The sequence below is a fragment of the Hydra vulgaris genome, chromosome 02 (genome assembly GCF_038396675.1).
Source record: "Hydra vulgaris chromosome 02, alternate assembly HydraT2T_AEP".
NCBI classification, from domain to species: domain Eukaryota; kingdom Metazoa; phylum Cnidaria; class Hydrozoa; order Anthoathecata; family Hydridae; genus Hydra; species Hydra vulgaris.
The window spans coordinates 9,177,958-9,196,934 of NC_088921.1; the positions used below are offsets into that span (position 1 = coordinate 9,177,958).

Consider the following 18,977-nt stretch of genomic DNA (forward strand, 5'->3'; position numbering starts at 1 on the left):
TTTCGAACTTTTTTATTTTGACAACAAAAATCGTTTGAAGAAACAAATGGCGAAATCCTTAAATTTTTAAAATAGTTGTTCATGAACATAAATATATTTAGTAAATCAAAAATTAAAATAATTCAATTTTTTCAATATTATAAAATATATTTAATATTTTATTTAAAAAATAAATATTAAATATATTCCACAAAAATGTTAAAGATATAAAATATTAAACAAAAGATTTCCACATAGCGTTATTAATATTTTCAAATTTTTTAAAACCTCAAAAAAATTTTACTCTACGTCTATGTTATTTAAAATCAATTTATCAAAAAAGAAAACGAAAATAATTCTAGTTTTTATTTATTTATTTATAACTATATATCTTATTATATTCATTTAATAAAAATTATAATTAATGTTAATTAAACTAAAATTTTAAACATTCATTTAAGAGGTTGCTGAAAAAGTGTAAAAACTTTTTAGTATGTTGCATTACTATAAATATATTGAAAGAAATAATTATGTTGCATAATAATAATAATAATAATAATAATAATAATAATAATAATAATAATAATAATAACAATAATAACAACAATAATAAAAACAATAATAATATATAAAATAATTGATTATTTTACTATTACTAATATTTAAAAATAAAATTAATTATATTTTATAAATTTAAATTTTTAAATTAAAAATATAAAACTAAAACATTAACAAAACAAAATTATTAAAACTAATTCGTATATTTTAATTATAAAATAATACATTAAATATTTCATTTATTACTTTATAATTATAGTTTATATTTTACTTAAGATACTAAACATTTTTCTGTGTTATAAAGTTTTTTAATTCATCGAGGTTACGAAAATCTTTTCCACGGTACCTGATCAACAACCACTTGACATTCAAACAACGAATCCATTCATAAATCTCTTCAATGAAATCGATGTCGTTGTGAAGTGAAAGAGTTATTTCTTCACAAAGATTAATCCACGGAAGAAAATTTTCTTCAAAATCTTTTTTCGTTATTAAATAACGTGAGATATACATAAACAACACTTCAATCTTATCTTTCGGTTTCCATCCTTCGAATTTAATTGGACAAAGAAAGTAGACTTCGCGAACATTTGTTGAACATTGAATTATAAGATTTTTTTCTTCATCACTTAAAATATTTTTCTTAACATTTAACCTCGATAACTTTCTTCCAGATTTAATGTAATGATTTACGAAATAATTTTCACAAGAAGTTTCGTAAGAAGTTTTTCCACCGTTAATCCAAATCTGCCACCACTCTTGCCACCAATAATCTTGTTCATCGACGATTAATTTTATTTTATCATTAAATGATGATTGGCTTTCATAAAAACATTCAATGAATAAATTAACGTAATAAGTTTTTGATTTAAGTTTTTGACGATCTAAAGAAAAAACAAAAATAAAATAACAAATAAAAAAAAGTTAAAATAATAATCGAAATTATGATATTCTACATATTAATAAATAAATAAATTAAACTAAAATTAAATATTATTAAATATACAAAATAACTTTATTTTATTATAAATGTAACATGCTTAAAAAAATATAAAACAAATTAATTCATATGAACAAAAAAAAAAGTACTTCGTAATTCATTTCAAACCAACGTAGAAATTAATTTAAATTTACAAAAATAACATCGTTCAGTTGTTTTAATAATACACAAGGAAATCGTTCTTCATTCAAACACAGATTTTAAAAAAAAGTTTGAAAATCGAATTCGTATTAAAAAATTAAATTTAGAAATACAAAATCGAAAATCTCCTTCGACTATCTTATTTTGAAATATGTGAATAAAACCATAAAAAACTCAAAGAGTGAGAGTTTTAAATATTCGATTTCGACGTTGATTTGAAACTCAAAAAAAAAACAAAAAAAACATCACAGAGAATTTATGTTTTATAATACAAAATATAATCTGTTTATAACTTGTATATTTTATAATATGAAATATATTATGTGATGCATTTTAATTAGAATAAACAATAAAATTTCACAGAGAAATAAGAAATACTTATAAAAAGAAATAAGAACAGGTCACGAAAAACAAAAGATTTTTATAACTTTTTAAAAAATTTTTTAAACAAAAGATTATTAAAACTTATTGCAAAATAATAGTCAAAATCATAGTTAAAAATAATTTGATTGCTACCGGAGTTGTTAAAGCATAGATACCAGGGTTGTTAAAGCATAGGTACCATGGATTGCATCAAATACATTTTATTAAATACGTTAATTCTAGATTCCCAAATAAAAATTCAAATAAAAGTATATATAAGTGGCATTTTCAAACCGAACACAAATATTCATATTTTAGGTTAAAAAAAAATACCAATAACTTTTCAAGGCAAACCAGATAAAATGGTATACTAAATAGAAGAATGAAAACAAATGAAAAACAAATTTTTAAATCAATTTAATGTTAAAAAATAAAAATAAAAACTAACAACGAATCTATTACTTTCTACCTAAATGTTTTTTGCTAATAAAATGAAAAAATTTTTGTTTTAGAAATATTTAAAAAACAAATATTAAAAGTCGTTAAAATCTTTATTTCACACAATCATTTTATAAATATATGTTTTTACTTTATATATTTGATATTTCTCTGTATTCTTTTTAAGCTAAAGTTACAGACGTTCTCGGCGAAAATTAAACATACGTTGTAAGCAGAAAAAAAAACAAAAAAATTAATTACAGGAATTATATCATTATTCCGGTAAGTAGTATTGGACGATTAAAATTTGGACCGACTGTTAAATAACAAAAAAAAAAGTGCGAAATCGTGGAAATATATAGTAACTAAATAGATTGAAAAGAAAATCAATTAAAATTACAATCGATTAAAATCTCAAAATGTTTAAAAATCAATACGGCAAGCTTGATTTTGATGTTTATATTTAAATAAATGAGCTTTAAATTAAAATCAATATTACTTCAAAAATGTTTAATTGATATAAAACGTTTAGTTTTCTCGACGATATTATACAGTTCACTCTAATTAAACTAAATCAAAAGATCTGTTTATTCTTAAATTTTATGAAATAATTTAATGTATCAAAAAAAAAAAAAATCCTCTATAAAAAAAAATTGTTTCAAGCTATGGTCTTGCAACAATTTGAATTTAGTTTCAAAATAAGATTTTTTAAATTATTAATTAACTACGACAATTAAAACTGAAGTATACTTACAACTTACTAAATTTAAAAAGTTTAGCTATCAGTGTTAATTTCAATAAACGATGGTGACAAAATGATTCCTTAAAACATTTTAAGAAAAAAAACCAAATTGTGAGATTTTAAATATCAAAAACTCGATCATCGAACTTCAAAAAATCTTTCAGAAAATTCGAACAAAATTAATATCAAATTGTAAACAACCGTTTTGCTAATAGTTAAACGTATCGTAACTATCGCAACAATTTTTATAAAATGAGAATCTAGCGAATTGCGAACAATAGTAAATTTTCGAGATTTTTTTGATCACATTTCATAAAATGACTATAAATCAAGTTTAAGGCTTGAAAATGTGATTTTTAATTTAAACTGTGCTAGAGCACCTAAACAAATAAGTTTCTGTATAAAATATTATAGAAAAATAAAATAAAAATGGTAATAAAAAAATAATTGCGATTTTCGTTTATATTATCTTTAATTGACGTCACTTGAAGAAAAATGAATTATATGAGTTACTAAGTGGACTACTAAAAAAAATAACTTAGTATATTATTATTAATTTACCATAGTAATACCTATTAAGAAACAAAATGAACTAAAAAATAACTCACATAACAAATTAAAAAACAATATATTTACCTATAAAACAAGACTTGAGAATTTAGGTAAAAAAATCAACGCTTGCTATGAACTGTCTCTGGTTAAAATTTAAAATCGCTAATATTAAAAACGGTTTAATATTATTAATATGCAATCTGTTATCAGATTGATATATATTTTTTTGTTGATAATCTTTGATTATTGATTACTATAATTACTGATGACAATTTTAGCTTATTTTTAGTTTAGTAAAAAACACTGATCCTAAAGTTAAAAAGCTTAAAAATTAAATAAATAACTCAATATTTATTTTAAAACCATTTTTTGTTTTTCTTTTGTTTTAAAAACAATTTAATTGATTTTAATCAAGTTTTTGTGATAGTATAAAAATAAATAAATATATACATGATAACAAAAAAATTATATACATGATAACATTATAAAACACGAAAAAAATTAGAAATGACAGAATTACTCTACTTACCCCCAAAATAATTTGCATTAACAAAAACATTTTTTTTAGAAAAATAAGGTAAAAATTTGTATAGTTTTCATACCTTATTGCATAATAGAACTTACCTAAAATAGAATACGAAAGTTCTTCAGAACCACTTTTTGAAGGATTTAAGTTAACAAGAAACTTTAATAAACTATTTTGGCTTTTATTAGTTAATCCACAAATCATCGATAAACAACTCTCAAGCTTTTTATTGGCTATAATCTCTTCAATACTTAAACAATTATATGCATATACAGATGAACAAAACTCCATTATTGTTAAGTGTGCAAATTGATAATAACATCCCTCATCTGTTTCAATCTTTTCTATAAATCCAAAAAGATTACTTTCATTGTTATCAAAATCAATGATAAAAGTTTGAATTTCTTCTTCTGAAAAAATTACTTTATTTTCAACAAACAATTCATATGCAATTTTACAAATATTTAAAATATATTTCTTATTGGAATCGTCTTCAATTATCTTATTCATCAATTTATTCGTTTTTATGATGTGATTTTGAAAAAAGTATAAGAAAATACTTGCATATAAATTTGTCATTGTTAAGAAAGAATTTTTATTTCTTTCTTTTGAATCACTAATAATTTTGCACATGGAACATAAATAAAATGGAACAGATGCCATGGCTCTTGCAATTGGAGAGCTGTTTAAAGTTTCTTTTACAACATCTTTTTTTTCTTCTCTAACTTTATTTTCAATATAATTAAGTATTCCTTTTTGGTTAAATCCCATTATTTGAACGGTTAGCTTATTACTATGCTCTGTAGATATACTTTGGTATTGATCAATTGCATAAACTCTACCAGCAACTACATATTTGTAGTTTTGAATTTCTATTAAAGCATTAACGATTGGATAATTACAACTTGAACTGTGATTTCTTAACTCATTTAAATATTTAAACTCGTCTAATCCATCAATTATAAACAGTGCAGGATGATTACTAATTTTGAAATCATTTATAATACCTTTGTAGAAAACATTTAGAATTTCATTAATATTAGAAATACTTGGATATTGATTAAGCCTTCTGCACTCCAAATAAAACACAAGTTCAACACTTTTCCAAATTAAATTATTTGACCAATCAAGCAAACATTTTCGAAGCAACCATGTTTTTCCAATACCAGCTACTCCAGATATTAAAATTACAGACTTTTCTTTCATGAAAATTTCATTATATGGAATAGGTGTATATCTTATTTGCTTTTCAAGAAAAATTTTTCGTTCAAAATTAAAAACAACATCCATTTGAGTTTTAACTGCATCAACAATACATAGATCAACAAAATTATCCATCAGATCGACATTTGCAGGTACTTTTAACGGTGGTTGTACTTCATTTATTTTCCCATATTTTTCACGATAATAATTTTTCAGTGCTGTGCACATCTCTGATGTATCTAAATATAAACAATTGATCAAAGTCATCATCATCATCACATCTTAAATATTTTAGTATGCACAGGTATAACATTTTTGAATTCAGAAACTATACATAACAAATATTACATTTTAATTCTGAAATTTGAATTTACAATTAATTTGAATTCTTAACCAAGTATTTATTTAGATTTTCGTTTTATTATTTTGAGTAAAGACTTCTTATTACATTTTGCGATGAGTTCTGTTTAAGCAAGAGGCAATAAAAAGGCTGGATAGCCAATGATTACATTTCTTTTAATGTCAAAACACTACAAAAAAAGCAACATGATAAAATGAGCAATTTTTAAACAAATTCTGGAAGAAAAAATTCTTAAGTGAAAATCACGAGAAATAACTTTCTTATTTTTCTTTTTTACCTTGTAAATTACATTGGGTGTTAAATAAATGAAATAATAATAACAAAACCAAATTGCCAAATTTGATTTTTAACATAGCGAAATTAGATTGCAAAACTTGATTTCAAGATAATTTCAGTTTTTCATTTTCTTCCAACCATGTAATGAATTTTCTGTTTTTGTTAAATTTAAAAACGTTTGATGTATTGGTCTCTAGCAGGTATGATTAAAAAACAGTTTTGTATCTGCACACTCAATCTGTAGCTGGCATTGAACATAAAACTGAGGGAAATTTTCTACTTGTTGTTCATGCCCCAACACAATCAACACAGCTTTGAGTTTTCTAGTCTAACAAACTTGAATCAGGGTTACATATCTTTATCAGGGCTACAACCATATTTATTGTTCATTAGGTTAATAAAGTATATGCATTTTTCAACTTCAGCTTCAGAAAGAAGTTTTCAAATAATTTACCTTTTTAAATATTTTCTAAATGGGCTATACCTGGTGCAGAAGCCTGGTTTTATATTTAAAAACAATCCAATATAATATAAAACTTTAAAAGTTTCCCAAAAAAAACCAAGTAAATTAGAAAGTCAACAGCTGTACAGTTGGCAGTCAGCTGTAATTTTATAATCATCATTGTCATCATCATCATCATCATCATCAGCTGTAATTTTATTGTCATCATTGTCATCATTGTCATCATCATCATCATCATCATCATCATCATCATCATCATCATCACATCTATATTATATATTATATACATCTATATTATATACAAATATATTAGTATGCACAGGTATCATAGTTTTGAATTCAGAAACAATACATAACAATTTTTACATTTTAATTCTGAAACTTGAATTTACAATTAATTTGAATTCTTAATGAAGTGTTTATTTAGATTTTCATTTTATTATTTTGAGTAAAGACTTCTTATTACATTTTGCAATGAGTTCTGTTTAAGCAAGAAGCAATAAAAAGGCTAGATAGCCAATGATTTTATTTCTTTTAATGTCAAAACACTTCAAAAAAAGCAACATGATAAAAAAATCAATCCAAAACAAAAATCAATACACTTTATTTTACATTGTTATGTCCGAGTGAGTTAGTACATTTTGTGACAATTATTCTAGTAAAATAATTGAGTGAAAAATACTTGTGGTTTTTTGGATTCTTGTTAAAATAATTTTATTTTCCATATACCTCCTATGACTCATTATTACACCAACCATATGTTTGATGGTTGTGATTTTATTATTACACTAACCATTTGTTTGAATGTTGTGATTTTAGAGAATTTTAAAGTTATCCCTGATCATAATCATTATTAAAAAATAATTATCTTTCTTAACAGAAAACTTGCTATCAGTATCTGGTGGATTCGAAGGAACTAATAGAAAAAAAAAGTTATTAATTCTAACTAACTTATTAAACATTAATAAAATTATTAATTCTGAAAAACTTCTCATTTAAGTTTATTTATTATTGTAGTTATCTTCTTATCTAACATATTTATTTAAAGGTATAATTAATTTATTTAAGTGAAAGGTTAAGGAATCTCATTCTCAAAGTTGAATATGAGATTTGTTAACTTTAAAAACCAAATTTTTCTTTAAAGCACAACTTTTATACAAGTACATATACGCCTTTAGGAATTTAAACAAGAATGTTTTTAAATTTGTATAACTTTGATGGTAAATTTTTAAAATTAAATTTTAATCTGATCATATTTTGACAAATTGAACATCAATCCAGCAATTTCCAGAAAGTATTGACTAATCAGCTAATGACTGTTAAGTAAATACTAAATGAAGACCAAACTGAAATTGCAAACTGTAGTAACAATAAAATTAGGATGTTCAAATAGGCTCTTAAATCTTTGAAACAATAAGTTTTCTGGTCCTGTAGTCAACTCATTTGTTGTATGTTTTCAAAAATGCACCATTCTTAATTCTGTTATGTGATGCCGGCTTGTTAGTTTTAAAAGATATGCATTTAAATCGTTGGATATCTTTATGATTGAACCATTTTTGATCCGGTATTGCTTGGAGTTGTATCAAAACAAAAACCTCCTACTTTTGATTCAAGTTTATATTCCTTTAATAGGTTCATAATACTTGAATATTGATCTTCACCAGAAGAGGAAGTTAAAGAAGGAACACCTAGTAGGTGCGTCTCACCTTCAATGTTCACAATAATTGCCAGCCTAACAATCTTTAACTTTTTTCCTCCATTAATTTCATAAAGAGTTTTTTCTTGAAAATGTATAACACATGGATAAGGAGAAGCTTTTATTGCATTTTTACATCCTCTTTTGTTAACGTTGACATATTTTCATTTGCTAATTTTATTTTTCTAAAGGCTGTTGATTTACTGCAATGTATATCTGTAACCTCAACACCAGCTTTAGTTAAAATCACACTTGCCACTTTTTGCAAAACATTTGGTGAAGCATCACTTAACGTAGCCATTAGGAGAATGTTCCCGGCATACACATCTATTGGAATTTCTCCAGTTACTGTACAGTTAGATTGAGATGGTTCTTTTTGATAATAGTTACTAGGCTCAAAATCAGAATCATAAGATGAATCAGAACTCAAATCAGAACTGAGTTCAATTTCATAACTAGATTTCTTTGATTGCAGGTTCTTCGTTCTATTTTTCTTTTTGTTTCTCTCTGCTGTCTACAAGCATAAATAATATTAATTATAACAAAATGTTTTATAAAAAAAATATCAATTAATACTTTTAATTTTTAAGTTTTACCTTTCTACAAAATTTCTTATCCTCTGGGTCAAGAATAAACTTTCTTTCTCCTTCCTGATCTTCCTAAAACATCAAGTCTTCGACCTTATCCTTGTCAGACCTTTTTTGTCGGTCCTAATAATTTTCTTCAAATCTGGCATGCCTACTCAAAAAACCTTTTTAAGTAATTCTCAAAGTTTTTCTGATTTGTTAAATCTTTAGGAGAACCTCTTTTTTCGTTTTTTTTTTTTTTTTTAATTAGAATACTGCTTGTCAAGTTTAATAAGATTTTTTAATAGTTGAGTGTCACTAACAAAATCAAACCCTGCTTTTATCCAGGGTTTCTTAACCTAAGCTAAAACACAATTACAATCTAAATTTTCATATCTTTCAAAATTTTTACGAAGCGAGCAAACTGTAACCGAACTGATTTTTTTGGTGGTTTTAGGCAGTATAGATTGCAGGTACGCAAGATGTTGTAGAATATCCATGCCTGTTGGAAGTTGAATATCTAAATGCATACTTGTTTTTGTTCATTATATTTTATTGAGTTAATTTAGATCACTCTCTCTCTCTCTCTTAAATATATAATATACATTAAATTGTTCGAGTTTCTTACAAACTAGTACTTGTAACTTTAGATTTACCTGCTTTAATAATAAACAATTTCTTTTTTTTATTAGATCTTAACTTAAACTTGTTTTCAAACCTTGCACTTTTTGTTTACTTTATACATATTTATCACAAAGTTTAGTATTTATCATTACCATTAATCTAAATAACCAAGAATATATTTGTAAATATTATAAAAGCCGGAAAAATACTTATTATATTATTTAGATATTTGCTATATTTTATATAGTTTTATTTCACTTGTTAATAATTTTAATTTTTGTTTCATATCGCTACTTATAATATTAAAAATATTGTAGTTTTAAGTTAAGAACATATTCTTTTGTTTGGTAATGGTATTAAACGTACATAAAATGAGTAATTCTATTCTTATTTTGAATATATACATTTGCAAACTGTATTATAAATCTAAATAACAAAGTTTGAATTTAATTGTTGAAAAAGTTATAAAAATAACGCCGCACAGGTAATAAACGTTTTTTAGCCAATTTAAAATGTCAATTATATTGTTTTTTGAAAAGAAAGAAAAAAATCATACTTATTTAATCAAAAATACAGATATATATCTAAACCCTGAAAAAAAAAATTATTATAAATATTTATGCTCGCCTTGTTCTCAAGACACTTAAAGTAATCCAAAAGTAAAGTAATTTTTGGTCATTTTTAGGCCCTTTTTTTCCCAAACATGTGCTTTGAGGGCAAAGAAAGAGTGGTTCAATGGCGCTGAAATTTTTTGTAAGTAAGTTTAAACATATTTGCTTCAAATCTAGTCAGTTTGGTGTTTCAAATTCTAAAATTTTTTTTTCTGAACACCAATTGACATGTACTAGATTAAATATTTTTACCAGCCACTCGTTAATTATTGTTTAAATTAATTTAACAGATGTTGAAGCCAGATGTTCATTTAAAAGATGTAAAATGAACAAATACAACTATTTTTATCCACATAATAGTAAGTGTAAACAACACAATACAGAGGGCATAATTATTTTACATGTGTTTTTTATGATGTTTTTAATTTTTTTGTTGCATTTTTATATTTAAACCTATACTTCAGTTTTGAGATAACATTGACAAAAATGCTTAAGTCATCCCATGGGCCAAGAATCAAGCAATAGTTGGCGGAATGTCTTACATCTGATGAATCTTTCACAGTTACATGAAATGAAATCAAACAAACCCTAAATTAAAAGAGTAATTCTTAAAAAAAAGAAAAGAAATGTACCAATACATTAAATGTCAACAGATCTAAAAACCGACACTTGTAAAAAGTTAAAATCCACACTTAACAATGTTGCTTAGTGTTGGTAAGGACTAAACATCAAAACCTGTGAATGTAAAAATTACCTAGTTGTTTCTGAAATTAAACCAAACACTTAAAAATTTGTAATGAAGAAATCCAACAAAAATTACAGCAATACAGGATTTCGTCATAATAAGTTATTGAGTCATTATTGTGATGTAGAATCTAATTTGACAATTTTCAGAGGAAGAAATTTTAATCATAAATTAACACACTTTTTTATATTAGTAAGTAGGCACAATCAGAACTGAAGCTAATTGATATCTTTCAAAAAATAATATAACATTACATTTTCATTGCAATTTTACTACTATATATTAAATATGTTTTCTCTATTTTGTTTGTCAATATTTCAATGATAATGTTATCCCTCATGATGAAACTTTAACATTTAAAGCATATAACATAATAATGTCAATTTTACCCATATAGGGGTAACATTAACAGTTGAACCCCAAAAACAAAATTAATTATCTATAAAAAAATATTAGATAACTGATTAAATTCATCAGTTAAAAGCAGCATTATCATTGGTAAACACATAAAAATATTGCATACCAAATTTAGTTTGTCACAGCTAAAAAAAATATACAATATATAGATGTGTCAAAGTCACCCCACTTTACCTTACATCTTAAATTCTTGTATTTCAGTAGAAAACATCTAGCATTAATTATAGAAATTACTTAAAAAAATATTTTTTAATTAAGTTTTAAGTTAAATTTACCAAAGAAGCTTGACAAAAGCTTGGTTTTGACTTTTGAAATAAATTATAATTAATAACTTTTATTTGATTTGGATTTAAAGAAACAAGATAAAATATTGATGACATAAAAGATTAAATATGATGTTATAGTTGATATCATTTTGAAAAGAGATCTTTAAGTTCTCTATTTTTGAAATATATGTAGTTTAACATTATAAGTCTTTAAAACATATTTCTTTCTGTCTACAAGTACTGATTTGATTTAAACTGATATTGGTCAGATTAGCTGACCCCAAGTTTAAAACCCAAATTTATTTCCTCATAACAACAAATATAAATTATTAAAAATAATAGTAATCAAAATTACTATTTTTGATTTATTTATTCTTTTAACTTGCATTGTAGCATGATCTACCCTAAAACCATAATCGTTGCAAAAAAAGTTAAAACGAACTAAACCCGTTTGGTCCTTTGATGCCTCGCAGTATTTTATTTTTTTGTACTTAGTAGTTGTAGTGTTTTCAGTAAATGGTTGAGTTGTTTGACTCCTATAAATATTCCGCATAGTTCTCCAAACTTATATACTAATTATAATAATTTATAATTAGTAGGCTGCATTCAACCTCCAATATTGCAATGCAGTATCTCACAACTTCATCTCTTAAATTCGCTGTGTCTTTAAAAACCTTTTTAATAAACTTCTTAAAGGCTTTTAATATAAAAAGTTTTTTTTAAATCGTGAGAAAAATATATATATATATATACTTGCTGAATCATATATATACACACACACACGTATATACACTACCGCCCATAATTATTTGAAAGATCGTACTTTTCGAAATAAGTTATCAAAGCTTTACTTATTGTTGGGAGAGAAAATTAAAGCAAAGTCTACCAAAATTATATGTTATCTTCCTATTTATTAGGTTTTCAAAAAAATCAATATTAGGTCCCATTAGATTAGTTTATAATTTACTTGCTTTTTAATCACCTTTAGCGACAATAACAACATACATATTCGTGAACAAAAACAACTAATCCAATTTGTGAAAGTCAATTGTATGCCACTAAATAATCAGTATTTTCCAAATCTTATGCATCATTAGACGTTAGTTTTTGACATTACTTTTAATTCCTCACATAAAAATCTAATTGGAGAGAGATTTTGTGATTAGGGAGGCTAAATCATTTTATTCAAAATTTGATTGTTTTCGGACTCAGTCAAATATCACATACAATTTTTCGAAAAATATGTTTTAGATTCAAGTCATTTTCTTCTGAATAAATAAATGGCTTTCCATTAACCTATCTTTCTGACAGTTTAGCATGGTTTATTAGGTGTACAAATAAACTATTGTCAGTACTTCCTCTTTTTTTACAATGTCACTAGTAGCATTCCAACCAAAACAGCCTCACACATTAACATTAAATCCACCATGTTTTACAGTTGATAACTCACTCTATTTTATCATACACTCAATGAATTTTTTCTCTAGACAAACAATCTTATATTGAAACCAAAGATTTAAAACTTTGACACGTTGGTCCAATTTTACAATTATTATTGGTCCATTTTTTTTTGTAGTTTTGCCCACTTTAGCATTTTTATTATTCTTTTTATCAAAGCATTTTAATCAAAATACTTTTAAATTATCAAATACCCAGCAAACACTGGATGTATGTATAATGTATGTTCAGTTTACGCCCTGAACATCCTAGATCTTCTTGAAACTAAAATATTTTTTTTGATCAGCGTGAAACATTCATAAGACCTCTGAATTACATTCAGAAGCGAGCCTTATTATAAAGAAACACAGATCAAACAAATATGTAAATTAAAATTAAAATCATGTTTTATTTGTGTCGGTTGGGAACATTTGGTTTTATGGGTAACTTTTCATAGGTATTTTATTTGATGGTGGTTAAATGCGTTTGCCATTTTATATTTAATCTCAAAATAACATTGAAATCTAAATTAAAATAATTTTCATACAGTTGTTTGAAATAGATTAGATTGTATGTTAATAATTTAATTATTATGACACTATTAGACTATTTCTTAAATTTTTCTTAACAATTTAATTTATATTTAGTTTTAATATAAATGAAATATTTAAACTTGAAAAAATTTAGACTATTTTTTTATATAGATAATTATATCAAAAACCGTAGTTACAGTTTTTGATAAAACTATAAATACAGCCTAAATAAACTAAAAACAAAAAAATTTTTACCCAAAATTTGTAAAAAGCTTAAATAAACAATATTGTTTAATAAAAGTACTATTTGTAATCAATAATTTTTACAAATTTTATTGGTATTGCCGCAGTTATTACCAAAATAAATTTTTTTTACATTTTATTATTTTCATAAGAATTTTTTTTTAGTAGAATATACATTAAGAATACTATCTATATTGTCGTTGAATACACAATGACAATATACATTGTTACACATTATATACGTGAAGATATTTGTGTATACAATATACATTGTATAAACGAAGACAAAAATTGTTATATAACTTTTATTGTTATAAAAAACAATAATATTGTCATAGTATATTCGAAGACAATAAAAGATATATATATGGCTTAATAATAAGAATTCAAAAAGAATAACATAAGTCAAATTCTATATTTAAAAAATATAATTTTTCATTTCTTTGGTTGATTGTTATTATATTTAATGAATCATTCTTTTTTATTTTTGGCGGTATTTGTTATATGTTTATACTATTTTAAAACAAAATATCTGCCCCAACCCTAACCTGCAGTTGATGCATCAGTACTCTCATGCATGCATGTTCTACCTATATAATATATATATATATATATATATATATATATATATATATATATATATATATATATATATATATATATATATATATATATATATATATATATATATATATATATATATACATACATATACTATGTGGTCAATTCCACTAAAAACTTTTTTTTTGGTAATAAAATCACCCTCTTTTGCTTGATTAAAAAGTTTTTATTTTTTAAAGCTTATTTGCTTAGCAAAGTTTGTAAACATATATATATATATATATATATATATATATATATATATATATATATATATATATATATATATATATATATATATACATACATACATATATATATATATATATATATATATATATATATATATATATATATATATATATATATATATATATATATATATGTATATATATATATATATATATTTATTGATATATATATATATATATATATTGATATATATATATATATATATATATATTGATATATATAAATAAATTGATATATATATATATATAAATTGATATATATATATATATATATATATATATATATATATATATATATATATATATATATATATATATATATATATATATATATATATATATATATATATATATATATATATATATATATATATATATATATATATATATATATATATATATATATTGATATATATACTCTTGCATTATCATCTTCAAGTTTTTACCATAAAATGTCAGTTTTAGGTTTATTTTTATTTTAAAGACCGAAAAATTTTTTTTTTTTAGTTATTTGATAGACTGCCTGCCCTAACCAAACCCTCAGTCCATGTCACAGCATTCCGTTGCAAGTCAGGCTATTTTTCAGTTAATGTACCAGCATTCTGTTGTGAGTCAGGCTATTTGACAATCAATGTAGCAGCACTGCGTTGCGAGTCAGGCTATAAGATAGTCGATGTAGCAACACTCAGCGCATGTTTAAAAAAAATGTTTTTAAAAAACAAAAACACTATTAATTAAAAAAAGCTTTTTAGTCATTATTATTGTGGTTTTTTAAAAATCGATGAAACTTAATGTACTTCCCCATTAATTTAATTGTTTTAAGTTTTCGCGGACAATAAAATGTATCTTAAATGTCGAGGTAGCAAAATTGTTGTTAAAAGAGACCTTTTTTTCAAAAATATAAAAGAGAAAAAATAAGCTAAATGGAGTGAGCAAACACATGTTATTAAAAACAGATATTCTTATATTAGACTTATATTAATCGATAAATTTAAAATTTTATATTAAAATACTTTAGCGTTCAAAAAATATGACGATAAAAAGTTTAATGCCCCCTTAACTTGAGGAGGTTGAAAATTTTATATGGTCCTTATTTTTGAACGCTGAGAAATTGTAATATGAAACTTAAAATTTCTTGATGAATATAAGTCTAGTTTAAATAATAAAAAAAATATTTCATCAACTTGTATCTCGAAGACCAAAAAAGTACTTTTTAACACAAAATACAATGCAGGTATGTTATAATTTTTAGTTAGTTGACAAAACTATGGCTGAGATCTGGTCTAATGTCTTGATTGAAAAATTTCATCTGATTGCAGATTTTTTCGCACTCAAAAAATCTAAAATCTTTCTTAGTACTTTGAAAACCAAGGATAACTTCAGTTATACTTATCATGTATTTCCTTTTTTTTTTATGAATTTTTAACAAGTTTTTTTTTTATATAGATATGTATTTTTAAATCAAATTTTCTCTATATAATTTTTTATATATATATTTATTTTTTTGTTGATGCAACCCCCTCTCTTAAAACTATAGCTCCAAAAAACAAACTCAAGTAACTCAAACAAGACCACTGCACAAATAAACATATTAAGCAAAGTATTACTAGTGATATGGCTGGGTCTTGGTCCAAATTTTTAGTTTCAAAAAAATCAGGATAACTTCTGATATTACAAAACTGTAATACAATTTATACTTACAACAAAAAACCACCAAAATAACTAAAATTGGTCACTTTTTTTACCTTTTTACATTTTAAGCTTCAACTTTACTTTTTAAGCAAGCAAAAGAATATTAAAATCTTATGGCATATGTTAAATATATTAAAATCATACAAACTTTGGAATAAACTAAATGTAAAGTAACTGAAAAAAACATAATTACCTTTGTTGGCAGAAAATCTTGAAGTTATTTCTGGTGAACCTGGAGTTTCTAAATGATTTAATTTAAAAGTTTCAAAAAAAAAATATTTTGTGAGCACGAAAGAACACAAAACTTACAAAAGAATAAAAGTAAAAAACAATTTAAGTTCTAAACAATCTTCTATTACAAGCAATTACAATCTTCTATTACAAGCAATAACAACATTCTATTAAAAGCAATAACAACCTTCTAATACAAGTAATAACAATCTTCTATTACAAGCAATAACAATCTCTTATTACAAGCAATAACAATCTTCTATTACAAGCAATAACAATCTCCTACTACAAGCAATAACAATCTTCTTTTACAAGCAATAACAATCTTCTATTACAAGTATTACATATTACAAGCAATAGCATCTTCATTTAAAGAACAATTAAACTTTATTAACAAACTGACTTCAAAAAAGCAACACTATTTTTGTAACAATATTTTGTAGCACAATGCTAATGACGTAGCGAAACTTTTTCAACAAATCAAAATTTTTTATTTATTTATTAGTAAATAATATTTATGTTACTTTACTCTACACACTTAAATATTTCATTTATAACTTTGATGTTTATAAGATTTGATAAGGTTTTTTAAGGTTATGCTTACTAATATTACATAAAAATAAATTAAGTGATGGCTTTGAATAAAATTGAAACCTACATAACCTAAATGCAAAGGAGGAAACTAAAAGTTCTTGATAAAGACAAAAATGATAAAATCTGATTTTATTTAATGCTACTCTTTTTCAAACGTAAGATACTGTCTCAAAACAACCTGACAAAAATCAAATTGATACCAACATTCAGCATTTGGTAGTGACATAAATCCTGATTTTAACCTAACATTGAGAGTTAAATGTCATTGCCTACAACATGCCTACAACACAATATTTACAACACAATATTCACAATATTAAATGTCATTGTCTACAACACAATATGTACAAAAGTAGATTGTAGCAGATCTAAATTTTTAAAAATAAAAATTCAAAAACCTCCTTGCAATCATTTTTCAATTTTACCTAATACAACCAAGTAAAAGTAAAACTGATCTACCATTAACAAATGAACATTAGGTATTTTTTTTAGAAACAATAATATCAGAAAGAATTGGGTACGAAGTATTAAGTACAAAAAAAAAATTTCTGAAAGCATAGGCATCAAAAAACAGAGTAACATGAATAGTATGTTTTTTTTTAATAAAAAATTCATAGTATGTTGTTTTCTTGAGAAGTAAAATGGCCTAGCAACTGTTGGCTTTGTTTTGGCCTTGGCCTTCAAAAAAAAAAAATATAGAATTAAAGAATTTAAAGTTTTTATTCATTATTTTTATGTATTTTTGTTTTCGGCTTCATACATATCTACAAGTATGTTTTCTTATTGACTCTGAGCACAACCTTGGTTTATTTTTACATTATGTGGTTTATTTTCACAGTAATCGTTACTTATAGTTTTGTTAATAAGTGGCCTTAACGTTAGGCAAAAACTAAAGTCTTTGGTCTTGAAAATGATTGAGTAGGCCTTGGCGTTGAAACTCCTAATCTTGGCCTTGACCTAAAATCTTGGCTTTGGTATTAGCCTTGCAACATGTGGCCTTGGTCGTGCTGCTTTTGGCCTTGTTAACAACTCTGACTCAAGGATGCAAATCAGCATCGGGGAAAAAAACAGTGTCACATTTTAAACCATAAATTCAAAGCATTGTTCTATGAAGTTACTAAAAAGAGAATGGCCAATCATGAAACTTTGTTCAAGGCACTGGAGATTATCTCTCTAATACGTATTGAGTCTGAGAAAAAACTTTCTGTTGCTGAATTATTCGTGGTGAAAATTCGATCAAGAATGAATGACAACTTACTTTTTATCAATATAAAAATTATCAATTAAATCAGGAAGAATAAAAAATAAGACTAACATACAGATCATTTGAAGATCTGCTCCAGATACGGCAACAGTATTTAATACAAGGATGGATAGGAGATATATAGAAATAAAGAATAGAAACCAGAGGAAGAAAGCGGCCATCATGATAAAGAGATACAACCTTAGCAGATGGTTCATAAATATTCATTCATCCATTCATAAATATTTATTCATTCATCCGTTCATAATTATAGGATGATCTAGATTGTTATGAAAAAGATAGGCCAAAAAAAATTTAGTTTAAATTTTATCTGAATTAAAGTTCACCAGCCACTAAGAGCCCTATGGTATAGCAGAAGTGAGATCCTTTTCAAGCTCAAATGCTCCCTTAAAGCAATCAGAGAGTATTGGCTTCTTATCAAGACAAGAATAGATGGTAAAATGTTCAGCATACAATACCACCTTAGATGTAAATTAAAAAAAGTATAGGGCTAAGGATATGGATAAAGATAAGTTAAAGGAAATGAATAAGTGTGCTGTCTATTGAGAACAACTTTTATACTATAATTGGTACGAAAGGTTTCAATAGCCTTGAAGATGTTACCT

The 18,977-nt window shown here is 24.3% G+C and overlaps 1 protein-coding gene across 4 annotated transcripts in view; it reads right to left on the minus strand.

The window, feature by feature from the left end:
* Positions 1-721: 721 nt before the first annotated feature.
* Positions 722-18,977, minus strand: part of LOC136076715 (NACHT, LRR and PYD domains-containing protein 3-like) — a 40,525-nt gene continuing 22,269 nt past the window's right edge. For 2 of the 4 annotated variants that reach the window (XM_065790084.1, XM_065790085.1), the window contains exons 3-5: positions 16,477-16,524; positions 4,398-5,741; positions 722-1,421 (exon numbers count right to left, since the gene is read on the minus strand). In XM_065790084.1, the coding sequence (XP_065646156.1) occupies positions 817-1,421; positions 4,398-5,741; positions 16,477-16,524 (1,997 nt within the window). In that variant the 3' untranslated portion in view covers positions 722-816. Of the gene's footprint in view, positions 1,422-1,987; positions 2,412-4,397; positions 5,742-16,476; positions 16,525-18,977 lie in introns of those variants that run through there. The other 2 variants (XR_010636535.1, XM_065790086.1) reach the window with 2 other exon arrangements.